An 18,004-nucleotide genomic window follows, 5' to 3' on the forward strand; every position below is an offset into this window, starting at 1 on the left:
TTTAAGGTCACATCTAGCTCTTTTCATAGATCCTCTTTGCTTTCTCTTTTTGATGCAGAGCATTTAGCTGCGACGTGCTGGGTAATTAAACGTACTCCACAAGCCCACATTAGAAAAACCCAGTTCGCAGTGCAGCAGCCCCCGCCAGATTCCGAGAGAGTGTTGAACAGAAGGGATCGATAGAGCTGAGAAAGCACCTCTATATTCCGTTTAATAGCTCACATTTTCATATTTGTTAGACGCTGTGACCTGCGTTTCACCTTATTGCACGACTTGCTCAGACAGGTCAAAGCCAAAGAGTTATTGATGAACAAAAGCGTTAAATATTCACCTCCTGTTCAACTGCCCATACAAGTGCTTTTGATCTATCAGCCTTTTTGTATTCTGGTTCATAATCAGTATGCTAAATGTAGGTTTGTAAAAAGAAAGTAATCCATAGATTTAGGGCCGACCACAGAATATGGCTAGACTATCCATGCAACTCAGGACTGATCTATGGAAGACGAAAAGTTACCTATGGAAGAGAATTTTAAAGCCTACAGGACTGGCAATTGTTTAGTTCCATCAGGGAGAACTCGGAAAATAATGTGGTAACGTAAAATCAGAATCGGAGCCATCAGTCTACTCTGAAGAAGCAAAAGACCTTGTTTATCAGTATGCATGAAAAAGAAGCACAGAGAAAATAGACATGAGAGCAGTGCCCCCCCTCCCCCCCCCCGGTACATTATCACGGTCAGATCATGGTTTGCAGAGTGGGCAGAAAATGTATATTTAATGAATCTTAACAATCTGAGGCTTTCTTCTCCATTAAAAAACAGGTCAATCTTATTCTTAAGGCAGGGGCTTGAAATGCATCGAGTTCCCCTATTTTTCAATTTTTCCACACATAAAGCTGCAGTAAAGAACGTTTTCTGCTCTATATCTAACAATGGTCTTTGTCACAATGTTTTCCCCTTAAATATTCGTCTTGTTGCAATTAATTGTAGATAATGAAAGACAAGACAAATCAATAAAATGGAAGGTCCTCCTCCTAAACTCACAGAGTAAGTCTACTCAGTGCCTTCACGTAATTTAAATAAACGTTTTACCCTCGCTAGCCCAAAAAGACTTAATTGACCCAGAAGAGCTGTATTGCTGCTGGGAAAACACCCAGGAGCTCGAGGCTAACAACTTGATTCACCCATGCTACCGACATGCAAACACCACGATGCCCTTCATTCGCGATGCCAGACCAACCGAGTTTCAACCTGGATAACAAACGCAACTCTATTTTTAATCCTTTCTGGGGGGGAAAAAAAGAGGAGGAGTAGCCAGGATTATGAAGCACTGTGATATAACCTGATAAATTCAGTGTTTGCACAGGGAGGCGCTGTATAGCCCTGGCGTGATAAAACTGTAATACTGCTAATTAGTTTATAGTACCTAAGAGCAGGATAACATGACACCTAGCACCTGTGCAGCACTGATATTATCCCTAAAGAAACTCCACTTTTAAATTATCTGAAAGTACACATGTGCATAAAGACAGGCTTAAAAACACTGGAGCCCCAAGAGTCTTTAAATACAAATAAAAACAACCTTACTGTCGTGTAAAAATGACCTATTTTCCAGCTTAAGGCAAAGAAATAATGACTTCAAAGAATACCAGTTATACAAGAAATTAGAAGTTACTTACTGTAGCCGTCTTTCCATTGTGTCAAACCTGTTGCAATAAAAACGTTTGTTATTGTTATATTTCATATATGAGTCATATTCATTTCAAATAAGTATAGCAACATAAGGAGTACAAGCATGCACACATACAGAAAAGGTTAGGGTAATTCTTCGAATAAGGTGCTGAAAGAAGCTTCTCTTTGAATTAAACACAAATTGCGTTCACTAAGATTTGTATGAACACCCCCCCCAATGACTGACGTATGTTCTTTCACTTTGACTATTTCTGTCATACATTTATTAATTATTGGGGGGGGGGGGAGGAAGAAAGCCAAACCCACTACTTCCACCACTGAAAAAAGAATAACAAAGGCCTTTTTTCTTTACCAATTCACTAACTCCTATACACATGAAATATTCGGATCTACCTTTTCTAAATCATATCCTATCAATAGTGGAACATGTCATGCAGCATCTTATCGATTCTGAGAATAGAAAGAACTATAATTCCATATTAATACGTCTCCGATTTCCCTATTATTGATATCCTTTAAGATCACCTATTATCCAAACATAACCAGGAGTCATGTGTGCCTTTGTCTGCACCATAAGAGTGTACACTTCCATTAAATTTACCTTCACATTTCCTTTCTGTCTAAATTCAATAAATATACAAGTTAAAACAAAAGGAATAAGCATTCAGATGCTTGTTAAAATATTTCATATCTCTAAGGAGCACATGCCAGTATTTCTTTATCTGTGAGCAACTATTTCGTCTCATCCACTGCTTTGCCATAGTGTCCTGGGCAATTGTTGTATCAACATACAAAGAAACTGACCTTGTAATACTAGTGCACTATATAGAGCCTCCCAAACCCTTTTTTCCCCTCCAGCTTTTCTGCACTATTCACTTTCCCTTAAAACTTGCCAAGGATACTGAAATCCCTGCAGTTAAACAGCAAGTAATGCCTTACCGGCTAAAAACAGGGTTAATTTCAGAATAAGATGCTTCTCTCTCATCCGAAAGCTCAAACCTGAAAAAAGCAACCCAATTTCAGCCACTATTACTTAATCGTAGTTATTTGAATTGTACCTGCTCATTTTGAGAATAACCCTGCTTCCAGTCTATATAACATAGCAGGGCTAGGCTACATTTGAATACTATTCATATACAGTTCAAGGAGGCACAAAGACCTCGGAGCAACCGATCACGTTTGTGATGGTATAAAGAGAAATATCGGACTTACTGTGTGCTTTCCCCATGGAAGGGGGAACTGAGAGCAGAAATATCTCCATGGTCGGATTCAAGCAGAATGTTCCTTGCTAACACTTTCCCTATTACTGCTTCCAGGAACTAAAGCATCTGCACTTCTATGCTCTTAAACTAATTTATGGTGGGAATTATATTTTGGCTTGTCAACTCTCAAGCCATAAAACAAAGTTTATTGGAATCACGTGCTTCTAAATAGCCACTCAGGACCTATCTCTGTGGAACCATAAATAACCTTCAGCTTTAAACTTTTATTCACTAAATAAAGGTTCGCTGAATGTGTTCTATAACATTTAAATAGTTCAAAATATCAGGGATGGACACAGCTCGCTGTAGTACCAATATCCTGGCCTTTTAAAATAGTGTATTGTAAAGAACCCTACTTAAAGTGGAGTTAGCCTCCAAATTGCTAATGGAAAAAGGAGCGTGTGCATTTCGCTGTGAGTACCAATTCCAACCTTTATTTGAGCATGCATGTACCTGGCAGGGATGGGGAAACAAATGGTAAGGAGAAAAGAAGAGAGGGTCTTCATTAAGGGGATTTTTCCCCCCTTGTCTGAAAGTTTATGGCACTTTGGTCGAACGCCCTTAGAAAGTAGTCTGGGCTACCCTAAGCCATCCTCGGGACTGTTGCTCAGTCCAGTCGAGCCAGAAGGCTGCGATCTCCCCCAACACATGCCCGGGGCTTCTGGGGTATGCTTGCCTATAGGGCGCTCGCAGGTGACCAAACTGCTCCAAACAGCAAGGCACTGCTCCTTCTAAAGTGAGAAAACTGGTCATCCTGACCAAAGGAGATCTTTGATAACTGAAGCTTTAAGGAGGGCTATAAAACAATAAAACAGCTCTGGTGTGAAGGGAGCAGGGTGTGAGTAAGCAAATGAGAATTTCAAGGAGGCTAAGCACAGGAAGTCAAATGTCACCCCGCTTCTCCCCCTCCCCCCCCCCCCGCACCTTTGCATGAAGCAAGCTGGGCACCAGTTAATAATCTATCACAACTCGGCTTCAAAATGGGAAAGTCGGTCAGTACAGTAGCTCTGGTTAAAAGGACAGGTCTGCTGAGTCGTGCCGGGGGTTGAATACGTCTCTTCAGGAAAGGCTACATCAGAGAAGACACAGGCAAAACACGAAAACAGGTCTGAATAGAAGAGAAAGCTCGTCTCCCCCAGCCCCGAGTGTGCGTGTGTTCACCTCGCTGCAGGGACGTGACCTATGGAAAAGGAGGCACCTCCACGCTCAGCTTGGCTCCGTGATATCTAGCAGGAATATTCCTATTGTCAGGATACATAGACCTGTGTTGTAGGGCAAAAGCATTACCATAGGCTAAAATGTGTTTAATAAAGAGACATATTCGTATCTTAACATATTTGCATCGTCTTGCCATTTCTAAATCATGGCATAATAATTTTTTTTTCCCAAGGCAGTCTTGCTTGATACCTTGCTAATAACTTTGTTTTCCTTCTTCCTCTCTATGATACCTGATTTCGTGCACTCTCCTGTTTTCCCCTCTAAAACCTCTATCTGTACTTAAAAATGGACAGCGCTATAATATATTTGTTTTGGGTTTTTTTGTTACGCTTTTTTATACCTGACTGTATGGGGATAGACTCTTTGCTATAGCATTCAGAGATGGGATGATGTAAATTGAGAATTTAAAAGAATGAATGCCAGAAGAAACCAGTCAATGACATTAAAACAAACATTTAAAGAATAAGATTGTTCGGGGTTCCCTCAGGATTTGGACCAAGGGAGCCTTTAGTCTGGCTTGCTATTTCGCATCTTAGGAGGCACTAGCTTGCATGTAAACTGACATCTTAAAGGCAAAGCAAAATGTCTCAGGAACCACCAGATTCACTTAATCCAGAAAAAACCATGAACCAAGGAAAACTGGACTAATGGACCAATGGACCAATGGAAATATTTAGCCTGTGAGGAAGACAGCGGGGTTTCGCTGTGAAAACAGTTTAATAGAAATAGGAAATGATCGTTTAAAACCACATTTACCAAGTAGGAAATGTGTTCTTGAGAAGGGATTCCTTTCACATCTCGTTTGGGCGCCACCATACTGGGTAAGCACCATCTTGAGCATGGTGGCAGACAGGCTGGACTTGGACACAGCCCTGCAGGATGCTGGTTCTGGTCTCCTGCCCTGGCATCGTGCCCGAGTGGAGTTGGCTACAAAGGCACCGTAAGTAGGTACATTTCAGGAAGTAAAACCAATCCGTGTCTCCACGTAAAAAGAGTTCTTTGCACAGTTATATTACGATTTTCTGAACTGTAATGATCGGATGGTGAATGATCACTACCCACCTCTTCCAGTAAGATGCAGCAGAGGCTTGGCAGATACAGTGCCATTTATTCTGAATAAATGCTAGATGGGCGGCTTGGGAGAATGCTGTCAGTCAGTACCAAATCCGTTCCCGGCTCCTTTCTCAGGCACACCGACTCAATCTTTAGAAGTACTGACCAACTGCAGTATCCAACACAAACTAAATGAAAGCCAGCTAATTACTAAGTCAGGGCCAAAAGCAATAGAGAGTTAATTACTAACATTTTACTGGGAAGGTGGAGGAAGTGGTTGTGTATTAAAATTCAAAGAAGAACCATCCTTGTTTTGGAACATCAAAAAAGTTGGGCAGCAATCCATGGAGTCTGATAATCATATTGTAGAACAAAAAGCATTTAGAACTGGCCATGGTGGCATAGAAAAGAGGGACTCATTAATTACAACAACGGAAGAAATTTAATCTACTAGGCTGTGGTGATGTGTCAACTCAGACCACTCACTGTTTCTTTAAAGAACTGTAATACTTTCTTCAACTACATATGCAGTCTCTTTAGCGCCTGTTGCATTCAAGTGGGCAGTGGAAAATAAATGTATAGAGTGAAATATGGCAAGAGATTCTATCCAGGACGGGGGAAAAAGTCATGTAAGCTGTGAAAAGAGATGAATTGCGAATTCACTTAATGTGGCAAAGAACGTCATCCGAAAAAAAACCATGCAACAACTGGACGGTTCTCGGGTGAAAAATTAGAGCATTGAAAAATGGTGCAGTTCAAAGAAAAACCTCGCCATTAAGCAGCTAAAAAGGTGTAGCAGAGAGAAGGCACGTGCAGAGGCTGAGAGGTTTAAACATTATTTAGCCATAGCAGTTAGGAAAACACAGTGGCAGCAACGGGCTCAGAAATAGCTATCATCAAGGCATGCAATTCCTCTCAAAGGCCAGAGAAGAGTGGAGATCCAGAGAAACTGAGTCCGAAAAAGGCAGAGGACGATTTCCGCGGAGACGGTCTACAGCAAGTGGGTTGACATCCAAGTACCAATCGTGGTGAAGAGACGCGACCTGCTGCTGAACAGTTCAAGCCCAATGATTTTAAAACATAGAACGATAATTATCTTCCCTCTGAAAGCCCTGAGAAACCTGATGAGAAAGGTGTCTTTGAAGCTCTGACAGTTAATGCCTGAGGCTAGTTTTGTTGCTCTAAATGAGAAAATGGAGTTTGGAAGAATCACAGACAGGAAACTGATGTATTTTTCAGATATTGGTTCTACTGATCTCGAAATGTATAGCGGGTTTGGATTAAAGCAATCCAATGGAAAGAATGATTAGTATTCACCTGGGAACGCAACCACAAGGGTGTCTGGTAGTTGTATTTCAAGTCGCTTCACAGACACAAGGATCCTACCCCGAGGCGCTTGCAGTGTGTATGCAACCAACAAGTGACGCACCTCTTCCCTACACTAAAGATCAGGTGTGCCATCTTGAATGTGCCCCATTGAATCAGGTCTCACTCTCTTACCATCTTTTGCATAGCCCTACTAATGCGCCTGATTCTTGACTGTTCTCTTAAGGGCACACTCACGTGGCTGGAAGCTACTGCACCTCGAGGCCTCAACCCTAGCAGCAAACCTGCAGCAGCCTGTCTTTGGGAGCCAGCACCCAAGACTCAGAGCCGGAGTGGAAGATCAAAAAAGGCCAAGGCTCTGACGCCTGCAGAACACCCCAACCACTGGAAGGGCAAGGGGCGAAGAAGATGGATCCACAGGGCTTGTGGGCTCCTAGATCAGCCCTGGGCAGTACTTCTACCACTTGGGGGAAGGGGGGGGGGGAATAGAAGAGGATGCCGGTGCAGCCGGTGACTTGGCTGTGCAAGCTGGTCCCTACAGGCACGGGCTGGGAAGGGGACAGGGCGGGCTGCAGGTGGGCAGTGCAAGGAGAAGGGGAAGTGTGGGCAGGCGGGCCTGGGACTGCTCTCATGCCAGCCTGGAGCGGAGCCCGGGCCGTGCCGAGAGAAGGGGAAACACAGGAACCTGCAGCCAACTGACATGAAAGCCCCGGCTGATGCCAGGGAGGGAAGCTCCCTGTGCGCCCTGGGGACTCCAGGGCCAAAGGGCGGTGTCCCCCCCCCCGGAGGAGGGCTGCACTGGAAGAGGCCCAGGAAGCAAGGGGCTTGTTTTAGGGGTGTCTCTGTCCCCCCGCGCTGTGCGGACAGGGTTTGGCCCCGGCGGGCGCTGGCCGGGGGGGGTGAGAGGCTGCCCCTCCAGGGGCGGTGCAGGCCCGCCGCCGCCCCCGGGCGCTGCAGAGCGGGGCGTGCGGGAGCCCGCGCTGCCCTTGGCCTTGCGCCCCGCGGGGGGAGGGCGCTGCCGGCCGCCTTGGCTCTGCGGCGAAGCTGAGGGCACAGCTTTCCGGGAGGAGGAGCGCCAGGCTTGTCCTACAGCGCCTTCTCCTGGACGAGCGGCGGGAAAGCAGAGCGAGCTGCCGCACTGGGAAGGCCGCGGGGCCGGGCAGGGCCGGGCGCCCCTCGCGTGCGGCCCCGGGGCTGGGGCTGGGGCCGGACGTGTCCCTCGCGCGGGGAGGGGCCCCGCTCGAGCCGGGTGAGCGCGTGCACACGGGCCCGGATGCGGAGTCCCCCCGTAGGTCCCCGGGCGAAGGAGGGCGGCCTGGCTGGGTTCCCCCAGAGCCGAGCAGGACCCGCGGGGCACTGGAGCTGGCCGGCACCCCCGCGGGTCACCTGCCCTGCCCCTCCCGCCCCACTCCAGGCGGGAGCGCGCCCGGGGCTCTCCGTGGGACAGGACCCACGCAGCGGGCTGGGCCCGACGCCGACGGCCTGCGGGGCAGGAGGGAGCAAAACGCCCCCGCCTCACCTGGCAGATTTGGCACCTGGGGCCGGACTGAACCCCTCCGGGTTAGCCCTCCTTCCCCCTCCATCAGCCTCGCAGAGCCGCCGGCAGGAAACAGGGCAGTCCAAAAGGAACCGCGGCTCAAAAGCAGCCCCCACCTTTGCCGCGGGGGCAGGCAGGTTCTGGCAGCCGGGCAGGGGACAGCGCCCCACCGCAGCTAGGGCCAGCACTGCCGCAGGGCCGCTCTGGCCGGGGGCTTTGGGGAACAGCGGACATGAGTCAGCATCCCACTTGCCCTGGGGAATCCGGGCTTTTGCAGGTCGGACGGGGCTATTGAATCTGCCTGCCCTGCACACCCGCGCGTGCCCCCGCGGTGGGAACAGCTGCGCGCTTCCCCACGCAGGCGGGCACACACGTGGCACTGCTCCTGCTCCACGCAGAAGCGGCCTCACCCGCGAGCTCCAAGGACTCCAACCCTCTTCTCCACGCGAGCTGCTCTAACCCGTGGGGCTCTGACTGGCAAAACCCACTGCCACGGGGCATGACTTTCCGAGGCGGGGCGGGAACTCCAGGAAGCTTTTCTTGGCACCCGCTTTGAGATTACACAATTAAGGTCTTTCCCGGTTTGCAGCAAGAGAGCGCAACACTCCAGTTGAGTTTTTTGGGGGGTATTTTTTCTCTTTTGATGGTCTCTTGTCCAGGTCAGTGTTTGTGATGCTCAGCCGTGCCCAGCTGCTTCACTGCAGCATTTATGGTGTCTTATCTTTTCCTTTAACTTCCTGTTTTTTTTCCTCCAGCCCTGCCAGCAGCATTCACTGCCGCACTGCAGTAGAGCAGTAAATACCTTTAACAGCTGCCTGCCAAGCAAGGAGTGAAATACTGTCTTTGTTCTGATTTTTTCTGCCCCTAGAGCTCATAAAGCAGTCCGTAAGAAATAGATTTCTTGGACGAAAACATTATTAGAAAATAAACAAATCTTTGGGCTCCGAGTGGGGGAGAGGGAGAAGGGTCTGGTATTTATTTTATCCTCTCTAGTGGGTATCTCATGCCCGCAGGACCACCCTTCCCTAGCATGTACCTACCGACTCCTATTCAGCACAGTCGTCTGTGCATCCGGAGAAAAAGTGCTGGAGTCGCTACGGTTGAGCTGGAGCCGTATTTTTAAATGTTAAGAGAAAGTTAATGTGGGCTGGGTATTACACCTAGTTCCTGGTTGCCATTTCTCTGATTAGGATTATTTTAGTTGTACATCATTAAACTATGCATCGTGAATCTCCTGTTTCCTTTCAAACCTGAAATTGGTCATCGAATTATGAGGTGCTGTTGAACAAATCCGAACATGAAGCAGGTGCGAGAATGTCCCATATAAACAATAACTTAAATAATTAAAGTACTCCCAGCGCAGACAGGCACACATCTTGTTAGTAGCGTAAACACACATTCCTATATGTGTGTACTTTAATTATGGAAATACATACGGTGAGAAAGAGACCCCAATGCTGCACTTTCGAGGAAAAGCGAGAAAGTACCAAAGAATATATCTCTAAATATTGCTTGTAACGCTCGTTATAAGATCCTGGTTTTCCTTTCAGATTTTCCCTGGGCGTCTCAACATTTAAAAAATAAATAAAAGTAGGATTTTTGCAAAGTTTTGCTGGAGAAACTGTTAATAACATATATTCACAACGGTACCCGCAAAGAGAAATTCTCAGGGAGAAAAAAAGGTAATGCAGAATGTTCCAATCACTATTGCAAATTATTGCAAACTAAGCGTTATTTTTTTTCTTTAAAAAAAAGTAAATGTCATTCTGATGTTAAAACAATATGGACAAACAATCGGAAGACTAAAAGCCTTGCATTACTCGTTATTGAAATAATACAATGCAAGAGACCCACTGGGAAATGCACAGTACAGCATGAAGGCTTTTTCCTCTTCAGCTTTCAAAATGTAATTCCCGGACACAACTCAAGCCTTTCTGTTTTCACAGTCAGCTTTGAGTACTGTATAATAATCCATTATATTTTACAGTGTAATGAAAGACTGTTCCTGACCTAAGTGATGATGTGTGAATTGCGAGTGTATAATTGTACACATATAGTATAATGCGTTCAACATCTGTCCAGACCTGTAAACATTAAATACAATACTGCAGTTCTACCACTATAGGTAAGAAATTCTCAAATTATTTTAAAATATATGTTTCAAAATAATGTTACGTTTAGATTATCCAGGTATACATAATTCAGGCGATTGTGGTTAATAATGCTTATATAATTCCAAATTAATCTATATTTTAAAATACTTTTATCATGAATTTATGTGTATATAATCATAGCATTATTAATTGTAGGGGCAGAACTGCTGCACTGTATATAATGTATTACCAGTTGTGGAATGAGGCATAAGGAGAGTGGCATAAGGAGAATGTTTACTTGTATTCCTCCTATAACTGTAATAATCTCTGATATGTAAAATCTTAATAGCAGCAAAATCTAGTTAGAACAGAATTAGCAAAAAAAGGCCCTCGATTTTTCTGGAAAGTTAAACATTTTATGCACAATTACTGTAATGCTAGTTAACGTCTGAAGCATTCATTAAACCCAAGAACCTCGCCATATTTTCATTATGCTAAAATTGCATCATCAGCCTTGAGACGAATAATGCTAAATTGTAGGAACGAGTGCGATCATACACCCTTTATGATTTGTTATAATTAAAAGCATAGGGAGAAGAGCTGCTGTTAAAAATGATATTTGATGCAGTCTTAAAATCATTCTGATTTGCTAACGGCATACATCCAAACAATTGAGAATTGATGGCATTATTCACCCAGGCTCAACGCTGAACACGCCCGCGTTGTATTCGATTTTGCAAATTATTAGCGACCAAAATTACTCTCAGAAAACACCTGTTAATCTTTAAAGTTACCCAATGCAATTCCACAATCCGGAGCAAGCCACAGACTCATTAGAATATTTCACAATCTGTCAAAATCCTGTTAGCCTGATTAAACTAGGAATTACACAACCTAAAATGTCTGTTCTCTGCCTTCCCGAGGGTTATACTCTTCTCCCAGCTAAACTTCCTGTACCCCAAGTCCGGGCATTTCCATCGCCTTTTTCACACCTTCCTAGCCGTGCCTCTCCGAGACAAAAATAAAAAGACATGAAAGCAGACCAAATATAACCCAACATGTCCGGCTGGCCAGGGGCACAAAGGATTAGGAAATGCGTCCCTCTCTGGCAGGTGGCAAAGCACAGTGGGCATAGTTAGTGGGCGCATTTATGACAGGTCGGCTCGGGGACCCTTCGGTGCCTTCGGGAAGGCGAGGGACATTTTGCGTTGTCCCGAGCACTTTCTTTTATGACTTCTCGAGTCATTTGGTGAAGTCTGGGGTCTGGGCAGCCCTGCAATCAGCCCGAGAGAGCTGGAGTCCTTACCCGCTGGCTGCGCTGGCGGAAGGCAGAGGAGCCGGGCAGGATCGCTGTAATCCATTAGGCGGCTTGGTAGCACAATCCGAGCGGCAGAAAGTAGAAGCTAAAAGCCGGAGGCGGCGGGCTAACAGGTAGAAGGAGGGAGGGCTCCGCCGGTGGACCTGGCGCCGGGAGCCCGTCCTGGCAGCCGGCGGGGAGCCGCGGGGCGAGGGGGCTCCGCCAGGACTGGAGACTGGCAAGGTAGCGGTGGCGGGGAGCGGGCGAGGGTTGGAGGAGCCCTGCGCTAAAAGGGGTCGGTACACAAACATCATAGCCACTGTAATACACCTCATCGGAGACAAAGGTTAGAAAAAGAGGGGTTGAGGCTCTCTGAAGGCGGAATGCAGGGGGAAATTCGCCAGGGAAATCAGGAAAAAGGCCATGAAAGCCATCACTGCCTGCACATGACCAGCAGCAGCCAATGACGAGCCCAAATAGGTCATAAAAAGGTCTATTACCGAGTTGTAAATTTTCTTCAAACAAAAAGGAATTTACTGCAATTCCTTGCGGATTCTGCACAGACTGCGGCCCCGCGCCATGTTTCTCTCGCCTCATCGCTCCAGCTCGCCTGCTTGGTTTTTTATTTATTTATTTATTTTAAATCTTCTCCAGTTTTTTTTGGCCTGGGAGGTTTCCAGTGCGACGGGACCGCGGCGCGCAGCCCGGGCCGGCCCTGCCCGAGCAGGGGGGCATGGAAAAATGTAAAAAGCACAACAGCGGGTCGGGAGAAGCTCCCATGCGGGGCCCGTCGGGTCCCGGAGAGCCCTCTCCCCTGTTTGTCATTTAAATGGCCCTGCTCTCCCGTCACCCGTGCAATTTAGCTTCCCTGTTTTGGGTGGGGGGGAGGCGGGGGTTATTCCCCTTCATACTAAAGGCACAGCCCGATTTCCTTTGGCGCCCACTGCTGAACTCCAGGTCCCTAAGCGTGGTCCCCCGCACGGAAGGGCTCCCTTCCCCCTGAAGTCTGCAGCGGCACAGGTTGCTCTGCGAGGCTCTGGTTCTCGCTCTAATGCAGAGGTAGAATGGTTCCATTGCTGCCTCCTTCCCTTCACCCGCCCTCCCTTCTCTACTTCAGCGTAGTTAAACAGGGCTGATGGGGAAGGTTGGAGCAGTAGAATTGAGAGAGTCCCTTGAGGTCTCAGAAGTTCCTCGAGGGAGAGCAGAGGCCAAAAGCGCTTCAATTTCGCGGGAGTTTCTCATTATGATATGATATTAATTATATGATATATTTTATTTCACCTTATTATAGTTAATATTATTTGATGTCACTTTCTTTTTCTTTACTTGCTTGCATGCTATATTATGTTATTTCATTTTGCTCTAGTCTGTGTTACTAGCCCCCCGCTCAGCCCCTTGCTCGCATCCTCCAGGACAATCAATGGTGCCTGCCCGGAAAACAGAGCTAAGTGAAGCAGCTGGGCCCTGTTCTCCTGCAGCGAATCACCCACGGGCCAAGGCACGGGCCTCGGAGGGCGCGCGGGGCCGGCGGCTTTGCTCGCGTCCCAAGCGCGGCAGGGCTGGCAGGCGGGAAGCCCCCCGCGAGCCGCACAGCCGGCGGCCGTGCCCCTTGCACCGGGCCTTGCCAGACTCGTCCGGGCCCCGGGCCGCAGGCCTGCGCGCTCGAGGCGCTGCTCTTTAGCCGGGCGGAGGGGGGGGGGGAGGGGCGCAGCTTAGAAGCCGGGCACCCAGCACCAGAGGGCACCGCTATGCTGCACCTCGGGGCTGAGCCTTGGGCCCCGCTCGCAAGCGCTCCCGGGTCTTCCCCAAGCGCAGCTCCCGCCCGGGGCACCCTAGACCACAGACGGGCCCCGCTGTGGGGGCGGCTAGCGGGCACCCGCAGTGCGACCGCCGGGGCCTGAGCCCTCCCGCTGCGCTTCGGGCCTGGCCGCGGGAGAGGGTGGCCGGAGGGGTCCCGCGCCCCATGCCGCCGCCTCGCTCCTCTCCGCGAAGTGCTGCCCCGCGGCCGCAGACAGAGCCATGCGCGGCCCTGGCCGGGCACTGCGGCCCGGCGGCTTTATGCAAATCCATGCACCAAAAAGTTGTGCCGCAGTGCCCGGCCCGTCGCTGTGCTGGGAAACAGAGCGACGCCGGGGCTGGGCGGGGGGCTGCAGACGAGGTGGGCTCGAGAGGATGGCAGTGAGCAACGGGAGGCCGGAGATGGGAGCCGGGGCCTGCCTCCGAGTCGTGCCCTGCACCGCGTTACAAACCCCCCGCCCCGGCCCGCCCCGCCCGTGAGCCGCAGGGGGTGACTGCGGGTTTTTACCGCAGCACCCGGAGCAGGAGGCGGAGGGCACGACGCAGTCCTGCACCGGGGGTGGCAACGAGGGGCATGGCGCTTGAGCTGAGCGAGGGCTGCCCGGCCAGGCACCGGCACCCATAGTCGGACGCTTGTTCCTCACGTGTCTGTGCAACACCCTGCCTTCCACGCTGCGAAGCGAGTGCCCACAGCAACCTCTAGGCCAGGGTTGGGTGCGAGCTGCCTTGTGCAGCCAGCAGGTCGCTCCAGAGGAGCGGGTCCCTGCGGTTGCAGATGAATTAAGGTGAACCAGAGAGTATGGGGGGTGGGGGGGGGGGGGATTTTAAGCAGAATCGGGATTGGGACACTGCATCCGGAAAGCTTCCTCGGCTCTGCCTAGCCAGGAGGCTCTACTCGGGTCTGAGCTGTCCTGCCAGATGTATTGACTCCGTCGGGGAAAAAATAGGAACGATGGAAAGCAGGGTGGGGAGCCATGGACCCTCCCTTCCCCGGCAGCCGCTAAAGCAGCACCTCGCGCAAGTGTTGAAGCCTGCCTTCGCGGCCTGGCCCACGGAAAACCTCTGCACCGCTTCGGCTGCGCGGACACACGCTGCTCTGGGCCGCACCACGGCGGGAGCGCTCAAGCGCATAGAGGCTGCTCTCTCTTCCGGCACCTATTTCCCAGCCGCCACGTAGCGCGTCTGCACACGCTTGTCTGTGTGACATTTGTTGGGGCGGGGGGGGGGGGCAGATATTCGGGATTTCTTAGACCTCGTGTATATCGTATGTCACCCGCGGTCGTTGGAACATAAACCTCGGAGGTGAATCAGCCTCGGGAAGTGAAGTCGAAAAGCTCCGGGTCAGGGAAAACCTCCCTGTCTCTCGCTAGCAGCCAGGTGTGATGCTTTAGGGCCGGCTCCTGCCAAGCCTTATTTACTCACTTGAGCAATCTGTATTGGTGCCACCAGCCCTATAAAGACAACGGGGCTGGTCCTGGGGGAAAGGGTTAGTTTCCCGGATGCATCAGAAGCCCTCTGTTTTGGCCCTTGCTTTTCTGAGCTTAAAAAAACGAAAAGATTTCCACTTGCCAGTTGACACCATGCAGGCAGGGGGTGCCGGGCCGGCCCCGCAGCTGTAAAGAGGAGAGCAGCATCCAGGTCCCACCTCGGGGGACCCCGGGTTCTCCTTCGCTTTCAGGGCACTTTACATCCAAAGTCAGGCTGAATCCCTGAACGGATGTTCAGTTGCAAATCTGAAGGCTCTCAATTAACACCGGAGCTGAATTTAGCAGGGCGCTGCGTACTTCTCCCTCCGTTCCCGTTTCTTATGAAACAAAAACAGGGGAATAAACCCGATCGCCCTGCCGACTCCTCTCTGTGTCCAGGCAGGCACGGCCTGCTTCATGGAAAATAAGCGCAGTGGCCGGCCTGGAGTGGCTCGGAGGCTCGCTGCCTGCGCTTCAGGAGAAGAGGTCCAAAGCTGTAGGCCTGATGGTCTCACAGGAGCCACGCGGATACATATGGCGCCCGCGCAAGGCACGGGGAGATGGAGAGGGCCCCGGATGCGCAGGAGGAGGAGGCGGCCTGTGCGGGCAGGGTGCAGGGCCAGAGGCAATGCAAGCAGGGCCCGATGCCTCCGATCTCCCGCGTGTGACACGGGAGCAGGAGCAGGGGCTCGGCCTGGGAGAGTCGTTTTCAACAGGCTTCACCTGCCACTAAGTGAATCCCCCAGCACCGGCAGGGCCGCTCTGACACCGGCCCAGGCCTGGTGCCGCGTCCCCCCGCCTACAGCGGCAGCGACACCGGGCTCAGCGCCTTGAAAGCCGTGGCAGGACGGCAGGTAGCCCCAGCGGCTGGTGCCAAGGGCTGGGGTCGGGTGCGGGTGCTGGGGGTGGGGTGGGGGGTGGGAATGGCAGCCGCGCTTAGGGAGAAGGAGGCAGTGAATTACAACAGTTTAGCAGTGCGTGCCAATAAGTTTCGTTTATTTCAATCAAATATCCGTAATAGAAGGTAAATATTTCCCTAAGATCACCCCCCCCGCAAAGAAATTATTGATTTTTTTTAATTTATTCAGCGTAAGAGAAGAACGAAAAAGGAAGAAGGTTTAGCCTAGTACAAGTGCACTTGTTCGATTAATAAAGCCTCGCGGAAGCTGCGCGTGTGGGTGCGGATCACTGGGAAGTTTCACTTCAATCACATCGGAAACGTCTCATTAAAAAGAACTGGCTACAAATTTGGTATCGGATTTCCACATACAGAAGAGCGGAGCAGCTGTTTAGTGAAGAGATAGTGCCACGTAGGGTACGAAAACGAAGACACGAAAGCGGAGAAGGCGAGGCAGCCGAGCCGGAGCTCGCAGCCCGAGCTCGGGCTGGCCTTTGAGTTAAGTCTTTCCCTCCCGACCTGAAAGGCAGAACCTCAATTCTTCTGGCCTTCGCCTCTGTCCTCTTCCCGATCATGTGCTTCCTTCTTGGCCTCCTCTTCCTTTCCCTCCTGTCTGGAAGCCGGGAATTTGTCCTTGTTGTTTTCCTTTTTCCACTTCATCCTCCTGTTCTGAAACCAGATCTTTACCTGCCTCTCGGTGAGTCCTAGTGCGTGGGAGACCTCAATGCGCCTCTTCCTGGTTAGATAAGGGTTAAAAAGGAATTCCTTTTCCAGCTCTAAAGTCTGGAAGCGGCTGTAGGTCTGTCTTCCTCTCCTCCTACCGGGAGCTGCTGATTAAAACAAAAACACACCAGGGTTTTGTTTGGGATTTTTTGGTTTGGTTTGGTTTGGGGTTTTTTTCGCAAAGGGGGGGGGGGGGGGGGAAGGTGAACACAAGCCACGTCCTGCTGGCTGGGCTACCGCCTAGGTGAGCTGCCCGGCCCGCGCGGGACTACCCCGGGATAGTGATGGGCAGGGCAAGACAGGAGCTGCAGGCAGGATCGGCCCCTCTCCTTCCATTCCGTCCCAGCGCTTACTGGTCATTGTGTTATCCGGTAACTGGAAGTCTCCCCCCCCCCCCCCCATCCCAATTCATATTTAATCTGGAGCCGGCTCCGGCCTCCTCTGATTTATGCCCTGTGTCTGCGTTTCAGCCTCTTCTGCCGGGGCGGAGTGGGGTGCGGGGGAAGCGCAGACCAGGGGCTTCTTACTGTATGATTTTATTATCATAAGCCGTCGCGGTTGCAGGACGCGGGCGATAGAGCCAGGAAGGGATCAAGGGAGGCAAAGAGAGGGGAAGCAGAGGGGGGGCGGGGGGGGGGGAAGAAAAAAGTGGAGGTCTCAGACGTGAGAGGGAAGCAAATCCCGACTGCGCCCAACCTTGTGCTCTCATCCAGGGAAACATTTGAGCAGGAGACGAGCTCTGATTTAAGTGGTCTGGTTCCTCGCCAATATTAGCACTGGACGATTTACAGTCAGGATATGGGACCAGCTCGGCCTCTTGCTGTGTCGTAAAAATCTGCTGTCTCTGTAAGTTATCGTATCCGTAAAACTTAGCGGGCTCCCCGTGACAGGCGATCCCGCCGCAGGGGGCAGCAGCAGGCGGCGCGGGGGGGGGCGGAGGCGGCGGCTGGTAGGCTGCGGCGGGGCTCCCCCCGGCCGGGTGGTAATAGCCCTGGCCCCCGCCGCCCGCTCCGCCGGGCCCGGGCTGCGGCTGCTGGAAGCCGGCGGCGGCCGCGCCGTTCCCGTAGAGCAGGGCGGCGGCGGCGGCGGCGGCAGCGGCGTGGCGCCCGCTCACCTCGGGCGCGAAGGGGCAGTCGTAGCACGGGGCGCCCATGGCCTCTCCCGCCGCCGCCGCCGCCGCAGCCGCCGCCGCCGCCGCCTTGTACTTGGAGTACAGCGGGTTCACAAAGTACGAGCTCATCGGCGCGGGGCAGGGCCGGGCCGGGCCGGGCTGGGCCGGGCCGGGCCGGGGGGAGCAGCAGCAGCAGCAGCAGCAGGAGCCGGGCCCAGGCACCGCCGCCGCCTCCACCTCCGCCTCGGCGCAGCGCTGTGGCAGGCCGGCGCGGTGCCCTGGCCGCGCTGTGTGCGCGGCGGCCCGGCGGGGCTGGGCTATAACGGCAGCCGGAGCGACCTGCCTCGCTGCTTTTACTATTTCCTATTAGGCACCGGCGGCCCGCGCACGCACCCGCCCGCGCCCCGCGCCCAGGAGGGGGCCGGCTCCAGCTGACACGCGGCTCCCGCGGCCGGACAGGAATCCTCCCCCCGCTCGGAAACCCCACGGGCCGCGGGCCGCGGGGGGGCAGGGCGGGCCGGGCCGGGCCGGGCCG

The 18,004-nt window shown here is 51.5% G+C and overlaps 1 protein-coding gene across 3 annotated transcripts; it reads right to left on the reverse strand.

Moving 5' to 3' along the window:
• Nucleotides 1-15,712: 15,712 nt before the first annotated feature.
• On the reverse strand, nt 15,713-17,698 carry HOXD8 (homeobox D8). 3 transcript variants are annotated; one of them, XM_059727257.1, is made up of 3 exons: nt 17,473-17,698; nt 17,055-17,202; nt 15,713-16,465 (listed from the first exon to the last, which is right to left on the reverse strand). In XM_059727257.1, exons 1-3 carry the CDS (start codon nt 17,596-17,598, stop codon nt 16,170-16,172), a joined length of 570 nt encoding a protein of 189 aa, XP_059583240.1. In that variant the 5' UTR covers nt 17,599-17,698; the 3' UTR covers nt 15,713-16,169. The 3 variants fall into 3 exon arrangements, with proteins under 3 accessions (XP_059583240.1, XP_059583239.1, XP_019335760.2); XM_059727256.1 differs by having other exon boundaries at nt 15,713-16,462; nt 17,055-17,698; XM_019480215.2 differs by having other exon boundaries at nt 17,055-17,698.
• Nucleotides 17,699-18,004: the final 306 nt, after the last annotated feature.

This window comes from Alligator mississippiensis, chromosome 4 (assembly GCF_030867095.1).
Source record: "Alligator mississippiensis isolate rAllMis1 chromosome 4, rAllMis1, whole genome shotgun sequence".
In the NCBI taxonomy this organism is placed as follows: domain Eukaryota; kingdom Metazoa; phylum Chordata; order Crocodylia; family Alligatoridae; genus Alligator; species Alligator mississippiensis.

What these genes read in the sequence shown, in the direction of transcription:
- HOXD8 (XM_019480215.2), bottom strand. Translation starts at nt 17,598, where the DNA reads ATGAGCTCGTACTTTGTGAACCCGCTGTACTCCAAGTACAAGGCGGCG. An exon ending in TCCCTGGATGAGAGCACAAG is followed by an intron (nt 16,466 to 17,054) that starts GTTGGGCGCAGT and finishes TGTTTTAATCAG; the next exon opens with CAGCTCCCGGTAGGAGGAGA.